The sequence below is a fragment of the Strigops habroptila genome, chromosome 5, assembly GCF_004027225.2.
Source record: "Strigops habroptila isolate Jane chromosome 5, bStrHab1.2.pri, whole genome shotgun sequence".
Classification (NCBI taxonomy): domain Eukaryota; kingdom Metazoa; phylum Chordata; class Aves; order Psittaciformes; family Psittacidae; genus Strigops; species Strigops habroptila.
In genome coordinates this window covers 43453379-43479125 of record NC_044281.2, presented here as the reverse complement: position 1 = coordinate 43479125, position 25747 = coordinate 43453379, and the positions used below count along the sequence as shown (strand labels likewise).

The 25747-nt window shown below is 40.7% G+C and overlaps 1 protein-coding gene across 6 annotated transcripts in view; it reads right to left on the bottom strand.

Moving 5' to 3' along the window:
* Positions 1-1845: 1845 nt before the first annotated feature.
* Positions 1846-25747, bottom strand: part of CACNB4 (calcium voltage-gated channel auxiliary subunit beta 4) — a 112012-nt gene continuing 88110 nt past the window's right edge. For 2 of the 6 annotated variants that reach the window (XM_030485581.1, XM_030485582.1), the window contains 5 exons: positions 23748-23857; positions 22010-22161; positions 19094-19189; positions 12705-12890; positions 1846-8648 (listed from right to left, as the gene is read on the bottom strand). In XM_030485581.1, the coding sequence (XP_030341441.1) occupies positions 8388-8648; positions 12705-12890; positions 19094-19189; positions 22010-22161; positions 23748-23857 (805 nt within the window). In that variant the 3' untranslated portion in view covers positions 1846-8387. Of the gene's footprint in view, positions 8649-11028; positions 11800-12704; positions 12891-19093; positions 19190-22009; positions 22162-23747; positions 23858-25747 lie in introns of all 6 variants that reach the window. The other 4 variants (XR_003991365.1, XR_003991366.1, XM_030485583.1 and 1 more) reach the window with 4 other exon arrangements.

Here is a 25747-nt window from a genome sequence, read left to right as displayed (position 1 = left end):
CGTGGGCTCATTCCAGGACTAGGTAGGCTACATAAATACATGAGAAGGTAGCAAAATTCAGTTAAACCATTTACTTTGATTCTTTAAATAGAAGAGCATTGAGGGGTTTTTTTCCTCCATGTATTTTTATTTATTTTGTTTTGTTAGACCGTGTGACTTACCAAAGCAACTTCAAAAAAGCACTTGTTGGAGCCACATCAGACTGTGATGGACAGGACATGGGCTGCAGCCAGCACCCCTTTGTCCTGCCTCGTAACACCCCACGTAATGACTACCATCGGCTTGCCTGTACACAACAGCTGCAAAACAGAGTGATGTTTTTACAGGATGAATGAATGTATGGTGTATCTTAGGGCTAGGAAGCTATTGTTAGGATTTCACCTCTGTTTTCCCTCTGTTAGTTAAATTATCAGTTAGGACATTTGTATGGCAGCCTGCTTTATCCTGTATTGTATTTCACATGCTAACACGAATGTTGGGCTTCCCACTGCTGGTGGCAGCTTTCTAAGAAAGCACTCAAATCAGCATGGCTTATCGCGAATACAGTCACACAACTTCCTCCTGGAATTCTGAAAAGCCTTTTCAGGTCATGTACATTTGGTTTCAATGCTCTGTGGGTCATCTTAGCATTTCTACACTGTGAAAGCGTGTTGTCTGCCTACAGCACATTTTCACCGCTGGAGCAGAAAATACTTCTATACAGAAGAAACTAGAACATGTGGAGCAGACAAGTGGCTTATGAACTTCTAACTTCCTGGATCATAGGAAAACACACAAAAGAATACATTTATGTTATATTTATTTGAAAGTCCTTAAGTTTTTTATTAACAGTTTAGATTACAACTTGTATGTTTCTATCTGATTCTGAACACTTTAGACAAGGTAATTCAATTAAACAATTTTAAAAGCCCTGCTTCTGCATTAGATATGTAAAAGGCAACATTAATTCACACATAACGTGCAGCTTACCTGGCAAAGTCAGTCTGTTCTTCGAGGGCAGGCTTCTGACAGAAATGCTGTGGAGCAAGCACACCATGCCACTGGTTACAGCAGGCAGTGCCAGGCCTGGACACCCTGATGGGTGACACATACCTAAGCCCTGCCAGAGGCCACCACTGCTCTCCCCAGGGCAGTTAGGAGAGGGAGGAGAGCATTGTACAGGGGAGCCCAGCAGTACAGCTGGGCACAGAGCCCTTACTGCTCTGCTGGGGCTCAGCACAGCTCTGGCTTGGTCCCCTGCTGTCATACCGAATTTATAAGCTCTGTATGTCCACATTTTTTTGATGATCAAAGCATCTCTCATAGGTTGCTGGCTTCTATTATTCACCCTTTGGAAGCAGCAGCATTTGTCAGTGCTTTCTGTTTTTCAAGATACTATAAACAGCATTTAATTTTTTTTTAATTACCCAGTCCTTAATACCTCACATCATTCTGATCCTTGTTTCTGTCCAGGAACCCATTTTACATCAGCATGAGATCATACTGAGGACCAGATCCAAAGACCATTAAAGTTCATGAGAATCCTTCAACTGAGCAGTTGGCCGCAAGTATTTTACTTCCTCATGAATAGTAAGATATTATATATATTTATGTACTTCGGAGTTGCAGCTATTTAAGAGCAGATGGATTTAAAAATAAACATAATTCATTTCACAGACCAGATGCATCTCCTTCATCAGAATCTCATTAATTTTTACTAAAAATTCCATAACACAGGAAGCTGCTGCCAAAAGCTATCGGCAAACAAAATACCACAATGCTCTGAACGGTTTCTCAAGTGATGACTCTGAGCTTTTTTCCAATCTTGAGTGCAGAATGCAAAGAGACTTAAAAGACTTTTAAACGGTTTGTAGTTTTTTCATTTATTGTAGAAAAGTTATTGTAATGCAGTTCATTTTTGTACATCTAAATTCCATAAAACAAATCCATAGAAATGAGGATACTATCAGCATGCAGTCTGCATTGTCCTTTTTAAATGATTCTGGTCACAAAAATAACACCACTTTTCTTTCTTTGAAAGCCACTAAAAGCAGAGGGAGAGCAAAGCATGCAACACTGTACACATTTGCATAGTATATTTTACCCAGCATGCCTTGTAGAATGCTACACATACAGTATCTATAGAAGGAAAACCAGAAAGGGGCAAATCAGCAGAAAACACACATTTGTGGGTGTATTTTTACTTTTGGGTTTTTGGTTTTTTTTTTTTGTAAAGGCAGTAATGTCTTTACCAGCGTGACTCTGAACTGTCTCCCAGTGAGGCTGGAAGTAACACTGCCAAGTTATCACTGGGAACCAGTTTGGGTGAGAAATGGAGATTTTCTGGGATCTGAGAAGCCCAAGGTCCATAGTTTCGAATGACCGTTTTCATCCTTCTTCATCCCTCTATTTCTCATGTGTACATACAGTTTGCATTTTGCTTGATTCTCTTCCTATGCTATTCTGGTACGGTATCACTGACTTTCTCTGCATGAGAAGAGAATCTGGTGTGTTTCCAATGCAAATACACCTTGGCCCCACGCACACATTCCTTAAGCTTACTTTCCTCCCATTTTAAATTCCCAGCAGTATCAGTGGAAGGTTTTGGGTGTACTTGTCCACAGCTCTTGCAGAGTAATATTCTCTTCCCCCACCTCCCCGTTCCCATACATTAAAGCAAGTAGCTCTGCAGCCCCAAGAACTTATTTACTGGGAGTAGTTCACTCCTGACCTTGGGCTCCTAGTGTATTCGTGGTGTATTCATCAGTCATATGCCAAAAATCTATACAGTGGCCAAAATCAGAAGTTATTTAATGTAATTTCAGCATTGAGGAGGAAATTGGCAAGAAATGCAGTGGACTTTCTAATTCAAAAGGTTTGGGTTTTTTTTCCTTAATTAATATGGAAGGATACCGTTTTTGAAAAAACAATCACATATGCATAAAATAAACCTGAAGTATCAGACAGCAAGTTAAACTGATCAAAAATGCAATAAATCCACTGATGCTGGATCAAAAAGTCTACCTCCTTTTTTCAAAAATACACCACCAAATGCAATAGTGGAATTATTGTAAATTTGTGCTATTACAAATGTGCTTCTTTTTCCTTGCTCTGTTTTTACATCATTGGCAAAATATATTATTCTGTACTGTACAATAGATTTTCTCACTATATTGATTTTCTACTGCTTATACAGAGTAGAATGCATATCAAAGGGGACTGTGGCGTTAAATTTAATTACATTTTGTTTTTCAGGAAATACTGATAAGGCATCTGATAATCAGTATGTGATATTTATGGTCAGACCTTGCAAATACTGACTCTCAGAGCAGACAGTTATAAACTCTGTGTCCAGTTGTAGGTGTCTGTAGGATCTAGTCCAGATAGTAACTCACTGCCAAAAAATCTGAGGGGAAAAGACAGGTCTAGTAAACCTGAGACCAAGCCAGAGCTACTCCCAGTTTCACCATGTTCAAAGGAATAAAGGAATGACATGCTCTTATTAACGTTTTAAAATGATGTCTATCTTCTTCCAAAATTCTCTCTATGGATTCAGTACTTCTCTTCTTAAATGCATTCCACAAATAATGAAATGGATCTCAGCACAAATTTCAATACTAAGTAGCATTTTCAGCTCTTTCTCCAAGTTAATTCCTTACATATATTTCACCACTTTATTAAAATGTCCTTTTATTTTTCTATGTAAAATCAATTGGACTGAATAACAACCTAACAAAGGTTATTCAAATGCAGATTCTTCAAATAATACATTTACTTTTGTTGTTGTTTTAAAGATAGAGGGAACTTACTTTCCCTGGAGTTAAAATTGGCTACATTACAGCATCTTGCAGTCCTGTTACTCTTTGTAGAGCTATCTGAAGAAAGGAGAGGCAACTGCAACAAAATACATGGTAGCAGAATCCCATGGATCCAAACCTGTATTAATACCAACTGCAGTAATATAACCCAATTTTAAAATACACACTTTTAGGAACAAAATCAGAGTTGTATAAGTGGTATTTTACAAAACACACATCTGATTTTTTAATCTGTGGTCTCCAATTACTTTTGCTTAAAAAAAAAAAAAAATTATGACCATGGAGTCAAGGTCAAGCTTCAGAAGCACTGAACTTGTAAAACAAAATATAGCAGAGGACACATTTAATACATTCTTAAACAAAAAAGGACAAATGAGAGCCCTAACTTACTCAAATGAGTATGCTATAAAGTAATAGTACTAGAAGTATTATTTTGAGAATGGTAATGCCAATAGAGAGATGAGATTCTGGGATGTTTCAGAGACTTGTGGCATTGAGTCCAAACTGAATTCAGATTTTCAGTCAAACTGAACTTGGAGTTACAGGCCTATGCACATGCAGAGGAACTACCGTCACCTTATTATTCCTACAGCTCACTTCCTCCTTTTTGCAATTTTCACTCTCTGAAGTATGTATTAAACATTATTTTAAAAGCAAGGAGCGCAAAAGATTAACCCCCCAAATATCAACTTCAGAAGCAGCTTTCAAACCTAGCGAAAACACAGTAAACCCTCTATTTGCAGCAAACCCAGCACTAACGCTGTGAGTGCCACCACTGGCAAGGCTGTGAGTTGTGGAGCCACCTCCCCTCCCAGGCACATGGAATTTATCTGGGCCCATGTGGGATCAGAAGCAGGCTGAGGGAACAACACATGCTTCAGGAACCGATCATGCTTATCAAGTCCAAAATCAGGGACGCCACCTATTCTCATGGCAAGATGGTTTGTCAGGATGAAATCTCGGTGTGGGCCATACTATGCCATCAAATCTCAAGCAGAGGGACTGATTTTTGTCAGACCAACCTGTTTAGAAAATGATCATCTGATTTGGTCCACTATTTATAAACTAAAATTGGATACAGAACAGCTTCAGTTACATTCCTTTAAACCTAATTTCATAATACACTCAGAAAACATAATCAGTTGCGAGTTGCACATCCCATGGGATAAATGTTCATCTGTGGAACTAGTAAAACAACCTGTACGTCTGTTAAATACAACTTGCCAAAGTATTTTAAATTAAAAGTTTATCAATTAATTGTCTTTAAAGTGGCTTCAAGATTTTAAAAACTTCTGTTAATTCATTCACAAACATATGAATGCCCTGACATATACTATCGTTAGATATCAAGATTGTTGTTACCACCTTTATTGGGTAAATTGTCATTAATCCAAAAGTATCCTCATGAAAACTCAGATAACAACAACTTAAAAAAAAATCAGTGTTTTATCAGTATGTCTAAAATCCTCTGTATAAGCCAGAGCTTATGAACAGAACTCGTATCTTTAATAATATTACAATAACAAGAAGAAATGGTATGAGGACCGGAAAATTAGTCTTACTCATGTTCGTTCAGGAATACATGAACTTCACAATTGTATATAGCGCCATTGCAGAAGAAATCACAATACAGCTGGCTAGCACTGCTGAAGTTCTAATACAAATACTATGAGTTAACATGTCCTGATCAACATTGCAGCTTTTACTGATTACTGCATTTCCTAAAAATAATTTACTTTTTAAAATAGAGTTCCCATAGCTTGTATCTAGAATAAATTAATAATCTATTAGCAAGTTCAGTATATTTGTACTTAAAGATATATCTATCTTCAAAAAATAAAAAAACAGCAAGCAAGGAGACCTGCTGGATCACTGCTAACTGATTTCTTATATTAAAATGGAATGGGCAGTGGGAGAGGAGAGGGTAAACTAATTACACACAGTAGCAAAGTAAACTTAAAGTCACACAGTAAAGGAACTTGGTGTGTTCTTTCAAGACAATGACATCCCTCTTAAGCTTGTTCTGATTAGAACAAATGAATTAGTTTTGGCACTTCAGATGCTGCAGGTGATGGAATTTGTGCATATGTGTTGTGTAGACCTTTCCCTTCACTAACATGACATGGAAGACTTAAAAACAAGGCTCCAAAAGGCTCTAGAAGTAAATGACATTTCTGTCTAGGAAATGATAAAGCAGTAACCTTGTTTACTAGAAAATATACGTAGGTGCTTCGCAGCTACCTGCCATTAAAATGCAAATATCTTCAAGCAGTTAAATGATCTGATCCCTAATGCTACTACAGAATAAAGATAAACAGCTAATCTAGGTTTATACATCTCAGTGCATCCTTTGCAATACTTTAATGCACACAAACAAGAAACCTATTAAAGCTTATAGAAAAAATGTTTTGCCTAATGCCTTCGTTCTCATGCAGGTAGGTGTGCTGTACATGTAACAGAGATTTGTAGAAATTACTGGAAAATGCTCCACTGTGCTATAGCAGAAAATATTAGAGGAGGCAGCTGAAGCCACCCTTCCCAGGCCAGATCCTGCCATGCTTTCTCAGCCTAAATGCCCTTTTGGAACCTGCAAGCATTTAGCCTGAGAAAATCATAGACGATCAGGCCTGTCACATCAATTCTTAACTCTGCTACTCCAATGGATGCAGGTATTTTCCTTTTTTTATTTGGTAACTGGCTCGTTCGAATCATCTAGTGGTGCTGAAGGCTGCCTTTTAGGCAGTGACGTTTAAAAAATTAATCATGCATCCGCAATCTTTTAACACTGCTAGAGATGGACATAATTTTTGGTTGTACTGGATATGGGATGAATTAATTTTCTTGTTAACATCAAGAAGATAACCAGACTCAATGGTGGTGGAAGATACCAGTGATCTTTGCTAACTGGTCCAGAAAATAGAAGAAACAGTAATACTCATGAAATTAATTTAGTGCTGTGTGGTTAAAAGCCTACTTTTAGCAGGCTTTGGGAAGAAAACAAGCAAATATAAAAGTCAATTATCCTCGGGGGGGGGGGGGGGGGAGTTTTGACAGGAACCTGCATTAAAAAAATGCATGTTCAGCACAGTTCTGTCGATTTTAGAAATGCAGTGGGGAATTCCAGGAGTCTCTGCTTAAAGACATTAGAGGGTTGTACAAAACAGTCTATCATGGTAAATTTTTCAGTCACACTGGATCTAAGGCTTCACTGATCCCGTAAGACATAAGGTCCAATCACATCAATTTATCTATTTAAAGAAACTGAAGACTCAGTAGGTGAAAAGAAGTGATTGTTAGGAAGTAAGGCAGCAACATCTCCAAAGATTTATCATAGTTCTTTGAATCAAAAATGTCAGTTCTACCACTTTGCTGTGAGCCGATTTTTTCCTGATATTCCATTTTTATTGCAATCTGACCAATGTGTTATTTTAAATGTTCATCATTTACGAACATTTACTCCCCCCTCCTTCCCTCAGATCTCATTACTGATGTTTAAACTGATCTTCTGGAGAGTTCTTGTGCAATGCTTGAATTTTCAGACATTTCAAAGATGGATTTTGAAAGATGTAACATACAGGTAGATACTCAGATGTACTGGAATGTAGTGACTGGGTAGGAAGAGCGTATCGTTTTCCATTTTAAAAGGCAGAATACTAAAAATGGGAGAAAAGATGTATCTACACACTAATGTTAAATTTTGGGACTACTAGCTAGGGAAAACAATAGGGAAAGAACAGGGCTAAAAGCAAGCTATTCTCAACCTCTAACCATATAAACTATTCTTCAGTTTGTTCATTTTCCCATTTCTATTTCCCCTTCTCCTGCCATAGTTCATCATTGCTGACTGCAACAAAAATGTCAGTACCGGCTAAACTAAAGAAATTGTTTTGCTGCAACATTCACGCCAGGTCTAAAAAGAATTTCAAACTGGAAAGTATTTTATAACTGCTGCAATAATTTGTGATATTTGGCACTCTCAATAGTTTACATTTGGTCTGTCTGAAAAAGCCATCCTGGAAATAAGTAGCTAGAATAAATCCTTTTATTCTAACTTTAAATGTAAATTGAGCTTCCAGCAAACAAATAGCTGACTTTCCGGCTTCTAGTGGTTTCTAATTTTCAGATTTTTCATTTGCATTTTTTTTTAACTGATTGCAACATGCTCACGTCGACTTTCCAGTCAATTCACCCGAATTCCAACAGGAATTGGTTTATAAATTGGTTCCAACTGGAACTGGTCATTTGGAATTTCCAGCACAGGAAATTATTTTATAAGTGCCTTGATAAGTACCCTAAATTACAAACGGATGTGTCTAATATCTAACGACAAGAAAATATGGCTATAAATGCAAATGCTGTAGTAAAAATAAAATAAGTAACCCAAAAAACAACCTATATGATCGGGCATAAACGTAAGGGCCTGGTAACTTTTTTTTGTCCCCTACTTAACATCAAGTGACAGCAGAGTGCAACTTCAGTATGACCGTGTTACATCTGCCAAATTAACATGATTGATTTTTAATTTCTTTTCCTAGCTACGTTATGGCAATTATCAACTGATGAATACTATTTTTCCCCAGGTTCTTGAACTCAAAGCCTATGTCGTGAGTCATGGCTGTATCCTCCAGGGGATCCTCGGTTCCTGTGGGGTTTGTATGTGTCCTGGTATGAGTCAGAGTATTCTTCTTCCACTAGAGGATAGTGATCTCGGCTGTGTTGGGAACTGGAAGACAAGCGGTTCCTGCTCTTCCGAGCCCTTTCATTGTGATAATTTTCATCTGAGGTCATTAGACTTCGTCGCTCGATTGGAGAGTTCTCTGCGGAATGGCTGCTGTGCCTCATACGCTGGCTCTACGAGTGCCAAAGAATCCAAGCATTAATACAGATAAAGAGTATTTTACATTTATTAGCTTGTTTTGAGACTTATTCTGAGGTCTTTCAGAATCCATCCACTTTTGTGTTATTCATTTTATATTAAAGCCTGTATGCTACAGGAATGGGTTACAAGAATAGTCTGGTTCCTAGAGCTGAAAGCAGACCAAAGGTGGTGTTACAATGCGTACCTCATAGGATTCACCCTGATAAATATTACAGGCCATTTAGCATGAAAAGTGAGCTGATGTATTCAGCATTTATCACTTTTCTCTGATCATGAACGTAACATTCATGCTACTATTCTGCTTAGGAAATTTGGAGCTCTGATCTACGTGGTTTTAAAAAACATCTGAAGATGTCTGTTGTTTTGCTAGTTTTTTTTAAAAGGTGCAGCTCTGAGCCCAAACTAAAAACCTTCATATGACCAAGCAAACAATGGACTGCTAAGCAGGCAGCTAAGGGGTGGCTAAAATGATTCTTTCAACTAAAACATAATAAATATTTTAAATATGTTGACAGAAAATCCTTTTCTAATTTATTAAGTAAAAGGTTTAGCCTTTGCTATCCTCATGTTCCGCTAATGATAATATGCTACACTTGTTGACCAAAATCAGTTTGTATTTTTTGCCAGTAAACTGGCACAATGAAGAAGTTGCCTGAAAAAAGCATTTCATTTGCTGTCATCACACATCAAACCTCTCCAGGGAACAGCCGTCCATACTCTCAGTACAAACTCAGTCAATACTTTCCTTTCTCTAGAACAGACGCCTGATGTCATTCGCCTGTAACTGCCAAGAGAACACTGCCACGATGGTTGTACCCGTGGCAGGGTGTAGGGAAGTAACTATGCAGATGGATATTTACAGCATGGCAGTCGCATTTCTTTCTGATGCTACCAAGGTAATACTCGCTGAGGTTCCATGTAATGAGCAGGCAAAGAAGAGGGGCGCTTCTGCAAATTCACACACAGCTACTGACTAGCAACTTCTAACATGTTGTCCCCAAGTTCTCCATATAGCATCATGTTTTAGTAGTGATTATATGTCAAAGTCCACATATTTTCTTCACAAATTATGCTTCTCATATTTATTCGGCATGCAATTTTGATATATAATCACCTGTGCTCGCACCCTCCATCTTCCCTGTAGTAATTTACCTCTCTGGCTGCAACCTGCTCCTTTCTACAAATCTTCCTGTTTCCCTGCCTCCATTGTGTAGTTATTCTGATCCCACTATTTACCTCCCGAGAGGTGTAAGTGTGGCACAAAATTGGTGTGGCTACATGCTGGTCTTACGCCCCCAATAACTTTTGATCCTGCAGCACAATTGGAATGATAAGCTGCATTACATATTCTGCAGTAATGGCATTTGAAATGCAAATCGTCTGGAGTCTAAGAAACACTCCTCCCCCAAACTCAAACTATAGGATTTAACTCCATTTGCTGAAATTAGACTGAACTATGTAGCTTTAGAGCTAACCAGGGATTAGACACAAAGGCAAACAACTGGTCCCTAAAAGTTAGCAATGGCAAAATTTACTCTTCCTGTTGAGGACTGCTACACACAGAGCTCAGCATGGGCATCTTCCCCTTTTAAGTAAGGTCATAACCAAGGACCAAATGACCAGCAGCTTTGGCAGGTGTACCACACACAGTGTGACGGGACACAGCTGGAGCACGCTGTCGCCTACACCTTCTCTTTAACTCAGACTCTTCTGTATCTACGCCATTTAACTTCACTCTGATGACCTAAGCCCAGAGACTTAAGATAAATTAGAAGTTTCAATTCTTAGTAAACTACATTCCAAGCCATAACGAGTAAAACAGGGATAACTCCTGAGTCCTGATTAGGTGACGTATGTACAGACTGTCCCAGCAAATCTGTATCACTCTCAGGTGTGACTGTTACATGAGGCTCTGGGCTTTTGGTTTTCAGCTCCCCCAGGTATCAGGCAAGAAGGAGTCACAAGGTCATAGGAATTATAAATTCTTAATATATCATAAGCACCCAAGCTAATTTAATTCCTAGGATTCGCACAAGTGCTTTATAATTACCATACCACATCATCACAGTTAAAACTGATGCAAATCCTTCCAAAGGCTTGAATTAGTATAAAGCCTCTTTGTGGATAAGCCATCCAGATGCTGGAAGTCTTTACTGTGAGATAACCATGTGAAACATCAGCACTCTTTAAATGGCCTGAGCACCTGAGTGGCACTGAAAGCCAGACCCTGCAGTCTCTAGTTGGGCATCATTCACTCAGGGAGAAATTTACCCCTCTGCAGAGAACTAGCACCATTCAAGTCCCACCTAAGCCTTCACGATTAGGGTGAAGTGGGGATTACGTGATGCATACCTTCAGCCAGCCCACTGCACAGGGGTGATTTTCATCTTCAGTGTGAGTTTTCCCTAAGTAAATGGAGCAACATTTCACAGTTACTGCTGGTGTCCATTGATCAGAGAGAAATAAATGCCTGAAAAAAATTCTGTGGATACACCCAGTTTTCAAAATGAAACTGAAGAAGTGGAAGTTCTGCAGATGGTATTTTATTGTCATGAAGGGATGGAAAAACTGAAATTTTAAGGCAAGTGAAAATGGAAACAACAGTTTACATGTGCATATCATTAGTAACAGAACACTGCTTGTGCATTCAGCCAGTGAGGAAACAGTGACTTACTGATCCTAATAAAATCAAGCACAGCATTAGAAATGTGAGTAACATGCACCTCCAGTGAAGTGCAATTCACTCACAGGAAAAACAGCTTTATGTTAATTGAAAACACTGACCAAGGCATCATTTCCTTCAAAATTGTTACCTGCTTCCAGACACACTACAAGCAGAACAAAGGTTAAATTTCTCAGGTGAATTATTCGTTACATGTAATTCACTCAACTCTACTGTTGACATATGTTAGAAAGTGCACGCCCCTAGGAAGTCACACACATACAGAACTCCTGAAATATTCAGAATTAAAAGTTCGCTGCAATCCTGATCTTCTCAAGCATTCATAACTATTAATCAAAAACATTTTCTGTTTTCAAACTGAGTAAAGCACGTACTTCTCATTAAGGACTATTTACATGCCACGTTTGAAGTTTCAAAGTTCAGCCGTTTTTGAGCTATCCCTGTGGAAAAAAATGGTCAGAATTTTTTTCAAAGGGTAAAAAAAAAATATTTTATTCATACTCAACTCAAAAAGGTGAAGACATTTTGCTGATACAAGAGACAAGTATGGAAGTTTTTCACCCCAAAGTGAATGTTTTGTGAAGTTATGAGAGTAGACATAAACGGGACCATCACAGACACTGTTCCATATTCTTAACTACAGCTCAAATGCACTGATATACTACACATGCTTTATTCTCGACCTGACAGGGTCACATTTACAATGCTGTTTTTTCCAGATTAAAAAACTGGTTGATTTCTAATATGGCTATAATGCCACTTGATAGTGTGTCATTTAACTCCTCCTCAAGAAGTTGCTCCTTGCTGGAAAATTTATGGACATTTTATTCCCCATTAAAGAGCAATCGCAGTGCTTCAGCACTTGGCTGTCTGACTGCCGCTTCACAATTATGGGCCTTAGCTTGCCTTCTTACTCCTGGCAGTAGCCAAACAGTAAATAATCACAGAATCACACAATGGTTTGGGTTGGAAAGGACCTTAAAGCTCACCTAGTTCCACCCCCTTCCGCTAGACACCTTCCCCTAGACCAGGTTGCTCAAAGCCCCGTTCAGCCTGGCCTTGAACACTGCCAGGGATGGGGCAGCTACAGCTTCTCTGGGCAACCTGTGCCAGGGCCTCACCACCCTCACAGGGAAGAACTTCTTCCTAAAATCTAATCTAAATCTCCCCTCTGCCAGTTTAAAGCCATTCCCTCTTATTCTATCCCTATATGCCCTTGATAATAACGACTAATGAAGCAAATCTAAGTTATGATATATAAAACATACTATCCTATTTCCCCATTAATTAAAAAAAACCCCACCTGATCTGCACTGGTGTTTGGGGCTGAAATGTATTTACATACCTGTAATCCAGAGATTGCGGCAGGATATGGTGAAAGTGCAGTGGATCCTAAATTTCGCCCGAGGAGAGGAGTCATGGGTGTGCTACTGGTGGTGTGAGTAGCACGCCAATACGCCTCAAGATATTCTGCCAAGTGTTCGCAAGCATCTTCAAGCTGATTTTCATCCAAAATTACATCAAACATTTCCTGATCACAACAACAAAGTTTGGTTCATTACAATATTACAGATTTAAAAAAAAAAAAAGTTAAACAATTCTCACCAGGCTAATCCTTTAGACTTCAATAATTAAGAATCAGAGCATGGGACTGCAAAGGAAAATCATACAAGTGGCTTTCTAAAGTTATCAAAAGCTCTCAGAAATCACTGTATCCATTCAGCAAGGTTCACTAAATCTTGTGTGAGCCCTGCCACACTCAAAGGCATAAGACTCCTTTAGTGAATTCATTTTGCTCCGAGATAGGAAATGAAGCTCAATGTCAGAGTAACAAAGGGGTGCTCTGCATTGGTTTTGGACCGAGGACTCACACATACATCTCTCTTCTTCATTGTGAACACATTTCCAGAGTAATGGTGCCCCTAAACCCATTGTCCACTTCAGTGAACGTGGCTTGCAATTCTGTTAGCTGCAGTATTGGTGCTTCAGAGGCTCCTGCAGGACACCCAGCTGTTCAGATACTTACAGAGACTCGTTCAGAGACTATTATGTTTTTTTAACTACCTTCAATTCTGCCTGTCTGGAGAGCCTTACCTACTGTCCTCAAATCTGCAAGACCATGCAGGTACGATGTTTCCCCTACTAATCTCTTTACTAGGGGACAGCCCCTGACCATTACTGCAAGTACCAGTTCCTGCCTCAGACCAGCTCACCACGCAACCCACAGGGCAGCTCTTTACCGGTGAACGTAGAAGGAATTGAAAGCCACATGGCTTCTGGGCTACCCAAGAAGTCAAATGGACACTGTTTTTAGATCAGCAGCATGACAAGTGCTGATAACAAGCAGCAGATACTAATCCATATAAACTGAGTCCCTCAAGAGAAATGTTATTAGCATATTTTCAGCAGTGAAATCTTGTACCTCATCTTTAATCTTAACTCATGCCTTAGAGGAAAAAAATATTGTGAAAATAGCACAGGAAATTAAAAATAAGTGCAGGTGCTGCAGGTGTTAAGAGTAACTGATACAAACCACAGGCTGCTTTTCCTCTATACAGGTTTTTAGATCTATACAATACACGTACAGCTGACATCTCTAGAATTAAGATGTAAAACTGCATGATGAATTTGTTACAAATCTTGATCACCTTCTGCCCAAAAGTCTGGTCCAGAACTTTAATACTAAAGCGATTTTACTTCTTTTTGAATTTATTCTCTCTTTTCAGCACAGTAGTGAAACTTTTTCTCCTCTGCCAGCAAGTGTGGAGTCTTCTTCTAGTAAGAACACTCCTAACACTACATCCTTTGGTCAAATTCAGTGTTTATTGATGCTTGTTTTTCTCCTCTGTTTATCTATATCCTTTACACCCTCCTTCACTATATAAACACATGCAGATACATTACATATTCCATTACATCCCTCACATCATCATTTCTGGAAGAAGTCAGTAATTCAAACATAGGAAATAAATGAATGGAAATAAAAGAATGTGGTTTGCTTACATATACTTTGCTTTGGAAAATATTGAAATTAAAATGTTACACTTGGAATGTAATATGCGTTTTCAGAAAGAAAGAAAGGAATATTGTCATTTTCTGGTCTGAGACTAGTAAGCAGTTTTCTTGCTCTGCTCATTCTCGGCATAGCTGGCCCGCTGATTTGAAGGCCACTCCGGCTGGCTCTACAAAACTCAACTTTGCAAGGAAGTTGCAATGGAGTTTTAGCAGCAAGCAGGTCAACAAATACTCCAACCAACCTTCTCCTGCTAAACTAGGGAACCGTTTTCAAGTTTCTTTTTCACCTGCATCAGCTGATTGAGGAAGCTCACAAAATGCTGTATTGGCATAACTATACATGCTGCAAGGTGGAAGCAAGACAAAGAGATCAACGATGGGAACACCAGTACGGCTGCCGCAAAATTGGCAGGATCCTGATTCCAGAGCTCTACGGTGTTCTACAGGGAAAATGAATTACAGAGAAAGCACTTGGGTTTTTTCTTGCATTTAACAGTTGTGCTCATAGCTAAACTGTGTTTGTTCTTTGTATTGGGGAGCAAAGAATCTCTTAAGGAGATACCTGCTTCTAAGGGTCGTGAAGTAAAGCAATTTCTTCCCGGTTCTCTTTACAATGCATTTTATTCACCACAGTATTCTCTTTACTACATGCCTAAAATAGTTATCATATGAGCATTTCCATATACCACTATTTCTGAAATTATATACATTAAAGCAGTCGTCTTTCCCAAAGAGAAGATAAAATAGTTGTTACTGTCCTCTGCTATTTCATTTGGTTTACTGTATAACCACTGTGAAATACCCTAGGTGCATCATCCCATGTTAGCAACGCAAAATAAAACGGTCACGACCACACAGGCATCCTCCTTGCCCACAGGAAAGCTTGGGAGAGGGAGGGGAAGAGGGACTAAGCCTCAGGCACAGCCCAGAGTCAGTACAGCTATGGGCGATCCCAGACGGCATCCTGCTCTCTGAGGTCAGAGAATGTGAGCTCAGGCCCTGGGAGCACAGATGCCCCAGCCAGAACTGCAAGGACAGAAGTGTACCTGAGAAAGAGGAATTTGAACGTGTAGATATATCTCAGGTACTGGCTATTTTTAATTATACCAATACATTTTAGTTCTCCTAGACTATAATTTCTGGTATTTTTGAGTTTGTATCAAATAGACCACAGGGATACGTACCCTCTCTTCACACTGGCATGATTCCAGTAGTTAAAAAAAATAATCATAATGAACTGTATACAACTAGTGTATTTAAATCTCTATGGTTAACACAGCTCACATTTCTTTGAGCCATATACTATTCCTGCTTAACGGAGTCATGCAGCAATAGGCACAATTAGCACTGGCTTGAGCAGCATCAGTGAAAGATTAGCAAGGAATTAATAATGAAAGCAGTTCCTGAACTTAAACATGCCAAAAAAGACAGCTATTTTTAACATGTCTAGACATTCAGCACCATCTGATTACTTAAGGCTGGCTCTCAGCAAATGAAAAAAAAGTGAGGGTTTTATGGTTTTCAAGTATCTTCACTTAAATACTCCTCTTGCAGGAATTTGAGCTGCAGAACAGATGAAGCAGGTCACAGTGCAGAAGACAGACAGCAGTATCTTTGGTCTCAGCAGTATACTTTTACTTAATTAAGTCATGGCCCAATTTTGTCCTTTAAATTAAACTTAACCAAGACTGTCATCTCCCTTCACGTGCTCTAGGGCAGCAGTAACTTTCTTGAATCAAACAGTGCACAACTGATCAGATGGTTTCTCCAGAAGGTTGTGCAAGTCCGAGTAGAAGGCAGCATCTGAGCAAGTATGGTTACATGTTTGAAATCTGGATACTCAGAAATTTGGAAGTATTTTCTTATCCAGTGGGGTCTCACTTTGTTGCCTCAGGCAATAAAATACAATTATTGGATTGGGTGTCAAGGCAGAGTTTACTGGATCCTGGGGATGGACAACCTAAGTGCTGTAATGCAATGAACAAGCTACAACATGCATCGTGCTGCTGCATGCAGTTTAATTTCCATCAGTGCAGCTATTTGCCTCATTTCAACTGATGTGAGCAAACCTAAGAGGACTTAGAGGAGATCACTGTATAAAGAGCAAAAAGACAACTGTGAAACATGCACAGGCTTCTCTATGCAGGTGGAAAAATATATACGCCTTTCAAATGTGAGGAATGTGCAGTGGATTGTTCTGTGTGTAAGCTCAATGAAAGCTTGGTGTAAATACCACAAGCTGTATTCAGACAGGTGCAACTCCATTTACCTTGGCTCATACCCATTAGGAGTTAGGAAAGTATATGCTTTTCTAGAAATTATTCTGTACTACAGAGAAGTGTACAGTTTTGTTTCAGTTAATGGGACCTGAATGGTTCACAGGAATTCTCAGTCATCATTTTAAGAGAGAACAATTTGGCAGAAGATTACACATGAGAAACATAATACAGCTGAGCTCTCCAGAAGAACTCGAGATGGCTCGAACATCTTTCTGTGCTGCTCAAAGTGGAAAACAAGGATGAAACAGTGAGCAAAGCAAGCTACAGTTACTGTAACCAGAAGCTTACAGGTCAATGCAGTAATATGACCAGCTGGATGTATACACAGTTGCCATCTACCCCTTTGGACAGCTGGACATCTGCAAGTGCTGCTGATGGAGCGAGGGGGACACAGAAGGATGGCTGCAAAACCCGCACCACGAGGGAAACAGCAAGCTGTGTGGGGCAGAGCGGGCACGGCAGGAACTGGCGAAAGCAAAATATGCCCCCCCCATACCCACACCACCACCAGCACTTTTCTGGATTATTTAAATTCTTGCTCTGTATCAGACATAGGAGGAATATGAATCAGATTTCTCATTCTAGACACGTCCTTAAACCATTCCACTTTTACGGAAGACAGAAATGTCAGTCAGGCTTGACTGACATTTCTGTCCTTACTTTTCTCTGCTTTCTAACACTTCAGTGTGAATCTAGGCTGAACATCCACCAAAACACTACAAAACCCTGCAAAAATTCAGAGTTTTCACAGATCCACATTAATTATTCTTCCTTTTGTATCTGTCTGAAACTACTGAGCAAACATAACCTGAACTCACCAGCAGCGACAGTCAGCTTGAAATGACACTTTTCAGAAGGCAAATCAGCACACGCGGAATTATCCCGCTCTCTTGCTAATCCAAGGCAGAATTATTGGGCAGACCTGAGGCCACATAGGCTGTTCCAGACAGGCAAAGGCAGGCACGCAGCTGCAGCAGAAACTGGCAGTCCCCACACACTAGCTAGCAATTAGGTGAGTCTGTCTGATGGCAGGAGCTAACCTAAAAAGCCAACCAGTGGGCAAGAGACGAGAGAAAGAGAAAACTCTCTCTAGGTTTCCCTTTCTGCTGGATGGAGCGCCACCAGTCCCAGCAACAGCAGCTCTGGGACATCTGAGGGGCATGGGAGCACTGACCTGAAGGAGATGTGGCCCAGCCTCAGTTCCAACCAACAGGAACATCTATTGCTACAATCTAGGAGTGCTCAGAAATACCCGATTTATCTTTTTATGGCCAGTGGGGACAAGAGAGAAAGAGGCTATGAAGTTTAGCATCTTAAAAAGTATACAAAACCAAGTTAAGTTTCATGGAAAGAAATCCTTGTGGATCGTTGCTCCAGAACAGAAGCTTCATGAACTTGGATTTGAATTAAGAATAAAAAACATCTGAAATGGAGGCGATTGCTTTAACGTCTACATAACACAAGGAAAAGTCTTCTAGAAGTATTATCTGAGCATTAGGGTCTGGCGTTCATTCTGCTTATCTCAACTCTCAGATTTGTTCCTAGACTGCTCCAAGACGTTTCTTTTGTCAGCACTTTGCCTATTTAAAGTCAGAAAGAATGATCATGGAAACCTTTCCAGTGTCTATTCTGAATTTCTCTGAATTAATCTGATTTCTGCTCAGTTCTTTGGCATGAGAAAGCTGGGCAATCACCAAGCCATAGGCTGGACTCATCATTCCCTGGTATGAACAGCCGTCTCTGTGCTACCAGACCGATGTTACACACAGCTGTTAACGCTGTAAGAACAAGTCCACATCCAAGTTTGCTTAAACTGAGTGGCTTTCTCCGTCACAGAAACCAGGTGTGGTTTTCAAAAATAAAAGCAAGTTCGAGCTGCCCTGTCCAAACCCTTGTACAGGTTTTCCCCACAGCACTGCCTGCCTAACCAGCTATCTAGCAGGACCTCTGCTCTTTAAGCAGCAGGTTATCGAGTGTGAGTAATCGGTATCTTTGATAAAATGGTTGGTGAGCAGTGGCTCCAACAGGTACCTGTATGGTGTGTCTGGACCCACTACACAGCTGAAGGAAAGTCCTCTGCAGCCTCCTCCCAAACCAGGAGTCTGAGACTTTGCCCCTTCGGGACCTTAAGATAGCACTGCTCCACTAATGATGTCATTTGTTCATGTGCTAGCAGATCAGTTTTACCACACATCATTTTTGACCCGTGACTTTGCCAAAGATCATAGTAAACCCAGCACAGGAGATAATCAGGTTGAAAGTATCGTACAACTTGTTTCTTAGCAATAAAACCTGATCGAGGGTTGCAATTGCAGGGCTGACTATATCACCATAAAGTGAAGTGATAACACATGAGCTTGGCTATAATCAAGGACTAGCACAGCAGGAATCTTTAAAACTCCACGTATCACAAGTTCTTTAGCCTTCCTTCTGTACTTACTGGTGGGCATTGTGCAAGTTTATCAGCTGCCACCAACTGAACATTCAAGTGTTTACTTTGTGACTTTCCTCTAGATTTAATCAGTCGCTGCAAAACCTGACAAAGGAAAAGAGGAAAAAGTGAGTTTAAGAATCACGTATCTCCATAAAGCTCAGCCTGGCATCCCACTGGAGGATTTCCAGGTTTAGAAGCTCTTTCCTGATAAACAAAATCAGTAAAATATTGTCCTTGAATAGAAGCACAAGCTATTCTGATAACCTCCCTGAAAGCTGTGTACATTTCACTCTGCATCGCATTTGATCCCTTGCAAATATTTCAAGTGCAGTGTAAATGGTAATTTTGCTTTCTTCTACTTGAAGTAATAGGTTATTTTTGACAAATGTATTCTTCTAGAGACCATGAAAATTACGTATATACAGAATTATACTGGATTGCTGAAGCACAACAGTCGCTGCGGTACGTTACATTGTGTAGCAATAATACTGTTACTTAATCTGTTCTGAGGTGTATTTTGGGTACAGAGTTATTTTACACACACAGTTTATATTACTCTTTTTTTCCTCTTTCCACTGTGTTCATTACCAGAATCCGAGGGGTGGAAAACTTAGGAATCCTAAATCATTTCTCTGTAAAGTTTTGAAGAAAATTACAGGCTCACAGAAAGGATTTTTAAGTCGGAAGGACCTCCAGAGGTCTCTGTGACAACCCCTCACTCAAAGTAAGGCCAGGATCAGATTGCTCGGGTCGTCATCCTGCTGAGTTCTGAACGCTTCCAAGGAGACCCCACCACCTCTCTGAACCAGGACTGACCCATCTTTGCTTGTACAGCTCAACATACGGCTCATTCTCTGCTGCAAGGGGCACACTGCTCACTCCTGTCCAAACTATTACTCACCAAACCCCCCAGGTCCCTGGCTGCAGAGCTGCCCCCCAGCCAGTCAGCCCCAGCCTGGCCCGAAGCAGGGGACTACTGCAGCCCAGGCACAGGAACTGGTATTTGCCTTTGCTGAACTTCAAGAGATGCCTGACAGCTCATTTCTCCAGCCTGCCAAGGTCCCTGTAAATGACAGCCCTGCTTTCTGGCACATTAACCTGCCTCAGAATAGGTACTGTCCACAACCTTGGTCATTAACAAAAATGTTTAACTGTACTGGCCCCAGTACAGATCCCTGAGTGACATCACTGGCAACCAGCTGGACTTCGTACCTCTGACCAGCACCCTGAACCCCGCAGTCCATCCAAACTTCCACCTCTCCTATAATCCACACTTATCCAGACCACATCTCACCTATTTGCTCATGAGGATACTTTAAGGAGACCACATCAACGCCTTGCTAAAGTAAAGCCTAACAGCAGCCACTGCTCTTTCTTTGTCCCCTGGGATCATAATCTCATAACAAAAGGCAGCCAGGTTGGTCAGGCATGATTTGCCCTTGGTAAATCCCTGCTGGCTGCTTCCAATCCCCTCCGTGTCCTGCACATGGTTGGGGAACAGCTTTAAGGGCAATAGTGAGCAGCTTTGCAATGGCATGAGACTGCTCCTTCAGATTAATCCCATCTGGTCCCTTGGTGTTGCAGATACCCAGTTTGTTAGGTGGTCTCCAGATCAACCTTCCACTACTGTGGGTCCCTGCCACAGACTGCCGTGCGCCCACACTTTTCTTAGCTTGCATTCTGCTTCCCATGTTCTTGCAGAAGTCCTTTTTGTTACCCTTAAGATCTCTTGCTAGTTCTAGCTCCAGCTGAACTCTGACTTTCTCAACTTCCCCCCAGAATGCCTGCCCCCTCACCCATCTTGTGTGCCTCCTTTTTGTATTTGAGCTCAGGCTGTTCCCAGTTCATCCACACTGCTCTCCTGCCCAGCTCCACATAGGAAATTGTGCTTGGAGGAAGCTGTCCATGAAGATCACACAGCTCCTGAGCTGCTTTGTAATCCAAGAGAGTCTTTCACTGGCTACTGCTGAATAGGTCCCTGAACAAGCCACTTCTAGGGTCTAGGTCTGCAATTCTGTTAACTGTACTGCTCACGTCTCTTGGGATCTTAAATTCCACTATCTCATGGTTTCTGCAGCCAAGTTTGTCCTAGACCTCACAACTCTGTCCAGTTCTTCCTTTTTCCACCCAGGAGCAGGTCCAGCAGAACCTCCCCATCTCTTTCTGCTTATCTGCACCAAGAACTGGCACATGGCTCTCAGAGACATCTCTGATGCACCACAGTGGTCACTCCAGCAGGTGTTGGGCAGCATCCCACCACTGCTCTGCTGACTCCATGAGATCCAGAGTCTCTGTCATGACTCCAGGCCCCCTTCTGCACTAACAGCCATTATCATGGTGGGGTCCATGCTGTCCTCTTGAGCAACAGTCCCAGTCCCACTGTACGGCAGGAGCTGGCCAGTGGCCTGGCCACACTGGTCCAGACCCAGCTGTGGATGCTGTATCAACATGCCCCAGGTGGAAGCCACAGACCAAAGCAGACAGGCTTTGTGATCAGCAGACAACCATCATTAACTGCCTGGGGAGTGGGCAAAGGGCCGAGCGTGTTCTCTGAAGCTCAGCCTAAGGTTAGGGCTTGTAGAGAGACAACCCCAGAACTACAGCTGTGTTGAGGTAAGGGGGCTGCTAAGGGACTGCCAAGGGGAACTGAGAGCTACAGGAAGAATTGGCTCATCAGGAATATTTTTTGTCTACTGAACTGGTGGGTTCGCCATCTAAGGCTCAGCCTAAGGCTATGTTAATGTTTAGGGCAGAAACAAGAAATTGCATCAGACATTCCCTTGTCAAGCCCTCAATCTAAATAATTCATTTTTTTTCTTCTTCATCTCATTCTTGATTTCTTCAGGTGCAGATATCACACTGCTCACTCCCACACTGCAGGGCCCTCTCAAATGCACATTTTTTAAGGATAAGATACATTACCTTTGGAGAAGACACTTTAACATGGACAATAATTGGTGCTAAAGATGTCTTGATAAGTTGTGCAGGGTGATTGATAGTGTCTGCATCTAGGACAACCAGTTGTAAGGACCTTGCCAGCTCAAAGATTCTTTCAATTTCACTCTGTACTTCAGCTAGCAAAAGAAAACAAAACAGGTGAAAGCCATTCGACCCCAGCATTACTTAAGACAAAAATATCATCACACATTTATTTTCATAGACTGTACGCATTCATTATGTGAACTCCATATGTGAATTAACGTAATTTCCATAAAACAACCTATTACTCAAGGCAATTTTCAAAATAAATATTATCTTTGAGACAATTCTGTTGCCTGAAAATATGTCTGTACTATGTTCCTTTATAATATCAGTATATTTAAACATTGCATACAATTAAATGTATGTTTCTGTTAACACAAAATAGACTTAAGCATATTTTCCAAATCTGCTAAATAGCTTTTTTTTTTCACTTTAGAGAGAAAGCGATGTGTGGCTATTTCTTAAAACATTTTTTTGTTCTTAGATTGTAATTCTGATTTAACTTAAACAAGAGTCTGTACAAAAAGCAGAAATGTGACCTCCTAATTCTATAACCACAAAAAAAGTTTATGTTAAATAATTGGCAGGGCATTATTTAAAAAGACAGTAATGGCAACGTTCATACTAAAGCACTTTTGTCTGTAGAAAAAGAGAAATTTATTTCCATGTAAATTACATTTCTGATATTCATTATTCTGACCCTTCTTAATCATTCACATGCACATGACAAATTTTAAATAGATAAACTCAGCACAAATTGAAGCCTGTAAGTTATACCACCAAAGCACAGAAGAGCTGTATGCCAGCAACTCACATGCATTCAATTTGCCTGAGAGCTGTTCCACAGAGCAACGTGTGTTCACAGGCACAAAAAGATCAGTACTCATCTTTGCAGCACTTAATTTTGGGGTGCTACTCCTATACTAGAAGGCCAGCTAGAAGTGAAGTGTCCTACGACCTACACCTCTAGTTCAGTCACTCAGGATGTCAGAGAACTGGGTTTAAGAGCCTTTTCTTCCTGAGAAGGCTGAAAACCAGCTCCTCCTAGGATGGTGCCGCAGAGACCAGGTTACTGGCACACATATGCTACACACAGATTTCCACCCTTGTGAAAGAAATAAAAATTCACCAGGCCAGTGTAATCCAGCAGTCATGACACTGTGAGGAGAGGGTGGGAAGACCCGGAGTCTCATGGCCAGACAGCAAAAATAAGCTGAAGCTGTTCAGCGTCAAATACAAAACCAGTCCCAGGGTCAGGAACAACATGTCTCCTTGGCTGGACAAGGTGAAAGCTATTTGGCACCTTGTGACATGGAATTAAAAGCACAGGGCTGCGAAGAGGGAGCTGTAACGCCAGCTCACCTTGGAAAGAAACAGCAAACCATACTACAGGCCCCTAACTCATCTTTTACAAACAGCACCTACTTGCACTGTACTTCTTGCTCTAGCCCAGGTAATTGCTTAACATGAGGCTAACACAGTACCCTGTGCTCTGTTGCCCCTCTTCAGTCAGGAAAAAATAGTTTCCCATTTGGGTATGTGAAATTCAGAACTATACATTAGAATGCTGTAGATACATTTAAAACTGCAGAACTGATGACATCCTGAATGCTGAAATCCTGCCACTTTCCTCCAATATGCAACCATATTCATAATTACCTATGTGTCAGTGTCTTACCTAAACTGGATCTTGTATTTGACCGCTCAATTATTGCCCTCTTGCTTGGATTATTTAGAACAGACCTCTTAGCAAGAGAGATGTCAGCTGTCACTCTAGTTATTGATATCCTATGAGTAAGAACACAGGACAGAACAAAAACACAGTAGTCAAATTTTCAGTGCACTGTGCATGATTTACAGCTACTTTCCATTCCAAAGTGCAAATACAATAAAATACCACCTGGACATGTTTTGTAGCTGAGTTATGTCATCATTAAAGAACAATTAAAGATAAATGCTTTCCTGCACTACTGCGGACTCTGGCATATAGTTTCTGCTCTTCTACTTAATGCATTAGTTAACTTCTCCTCCCCAACTAAGTCATCTCCCACGTGACTTTATACAGTACCATAAATACTACAAGTTAAGCAAGTCTTCAGGCATACAGAACAACAGAGTCATAACAGTAAAAGCCCTTCTCTTCCCAGATAGCTAAACCATTGATTAATCCCGATATTGCTGGGACATAAGGAAGGGCCACGTCTGGACATCTGAGCAGACCGTGTCACTCATAGCTGAGTGCCTGTGAGTCACTGAACAGAGCTCCTTGCTTTGGGACATTGATCCTCCAACAGGCACTCTCCTTTTCCAGACAGGGAGCTCTCATGATGAGCTAAATGCTTGGCTCCTGGTCGAACAGGCGAAAACTAAGTTGAGCCACAGCTCTCTGTACTGCTGGAGCCTGCTCTTTAATTTAAGGAAGGTGATTTTTCTGCTTGACCTGTCAGTGAGCTGACAAGAGACAAAGGGTTATAAAACAAAACCACACAATCACTTCATGTAACATTCATTTAGGACGACTGTGATGAGCCAAGGCGCCATGAATAATAAAAAGAAAGCAAGCTGGAAATGACTAGCAGCTATTCCATAGAATGTAATTTCACTTAGAGCTGCATAAATCTTACCAGATGTACGGTTAAAAAGAAGTGCAAGTATTTTTCTATATAATGCATAAATAAATTCACTGCCAGAAAATGCAGTAGAGACCAGAAGTATAACTGAATTTAAAAAAGAAATGAGAGAAATTAGTGGATCATGGGTCTGGAAGTCACCACAACAAAGTGACAATAAAACACGGTGGTCCAGATCACAACTCTGGCTCAGGGAGTTCTTAGATCTCTGACTGCTGGAATCAGAGACATGTAACAGAGAGAGGACCACAAATGCTCACCTACTGTGCCAGATATAGGAAGCATTTCAATCTTCCTGAGTAAGAAGTAATTCTAAGTATCACTGTTGCTGAAAGATGTTAATGGAAAAAAAAAGTGCCTTTGCTACGTTTTGTATAGAGTCAGGCTGGTCTATGTAGCAGTGATTAAATACAATCCATTTAGAAAATGATACTGTTAGAGCCTCTGCAGCGCATTCCCTGAAGGCCTCATGTCAGCCAGGCTTTAGCAGATTCCTTTCAGCGGGCCTGCACAACACAGCCCTCAGGTCTCGTCTTTAGTTCACTGGCCAGAAGAGGATGTTGCAGTTACAAAAGAAGGAGCTGACAGAAACGAAGCACATTAAGACGTGGGAAAGGAGTCCTGCTAGTCCAAGTCTTACTGGAATCTTTAGAAAAGCTCATCCTTGGACAGTTATTTCCTTTCTTGGTAATGTGGACCTGTCACAAAATTGTAGAAGAGATGGAAAGAAAGAAAAAGAAAAGTGGTGGGGAGGAAAAAACCGCAAAGCCATAAAAGTTGGCAGGAGGACCAAGAAGCAGCATTTTTCTAAAGTTACTCAGAGCTAAGTCAATGGTATCAGCTTGCTTGTGGCATTTTACCTTTTCAGTGATGAAATTTCATACTTCTACCTGATCTAGTTGCCAGTATTGCTAATGGCAATAAGATTGCCAAAAAATATCTCACTCCAGACAGAATTTCTCCCTTTTACCACTTTGTGCAGAACAAGGGCATGGTGGGAGAAAAGACAGAAGAGGGATGGGAGGCAAGGAGCAGTCCTGCCTCCCAT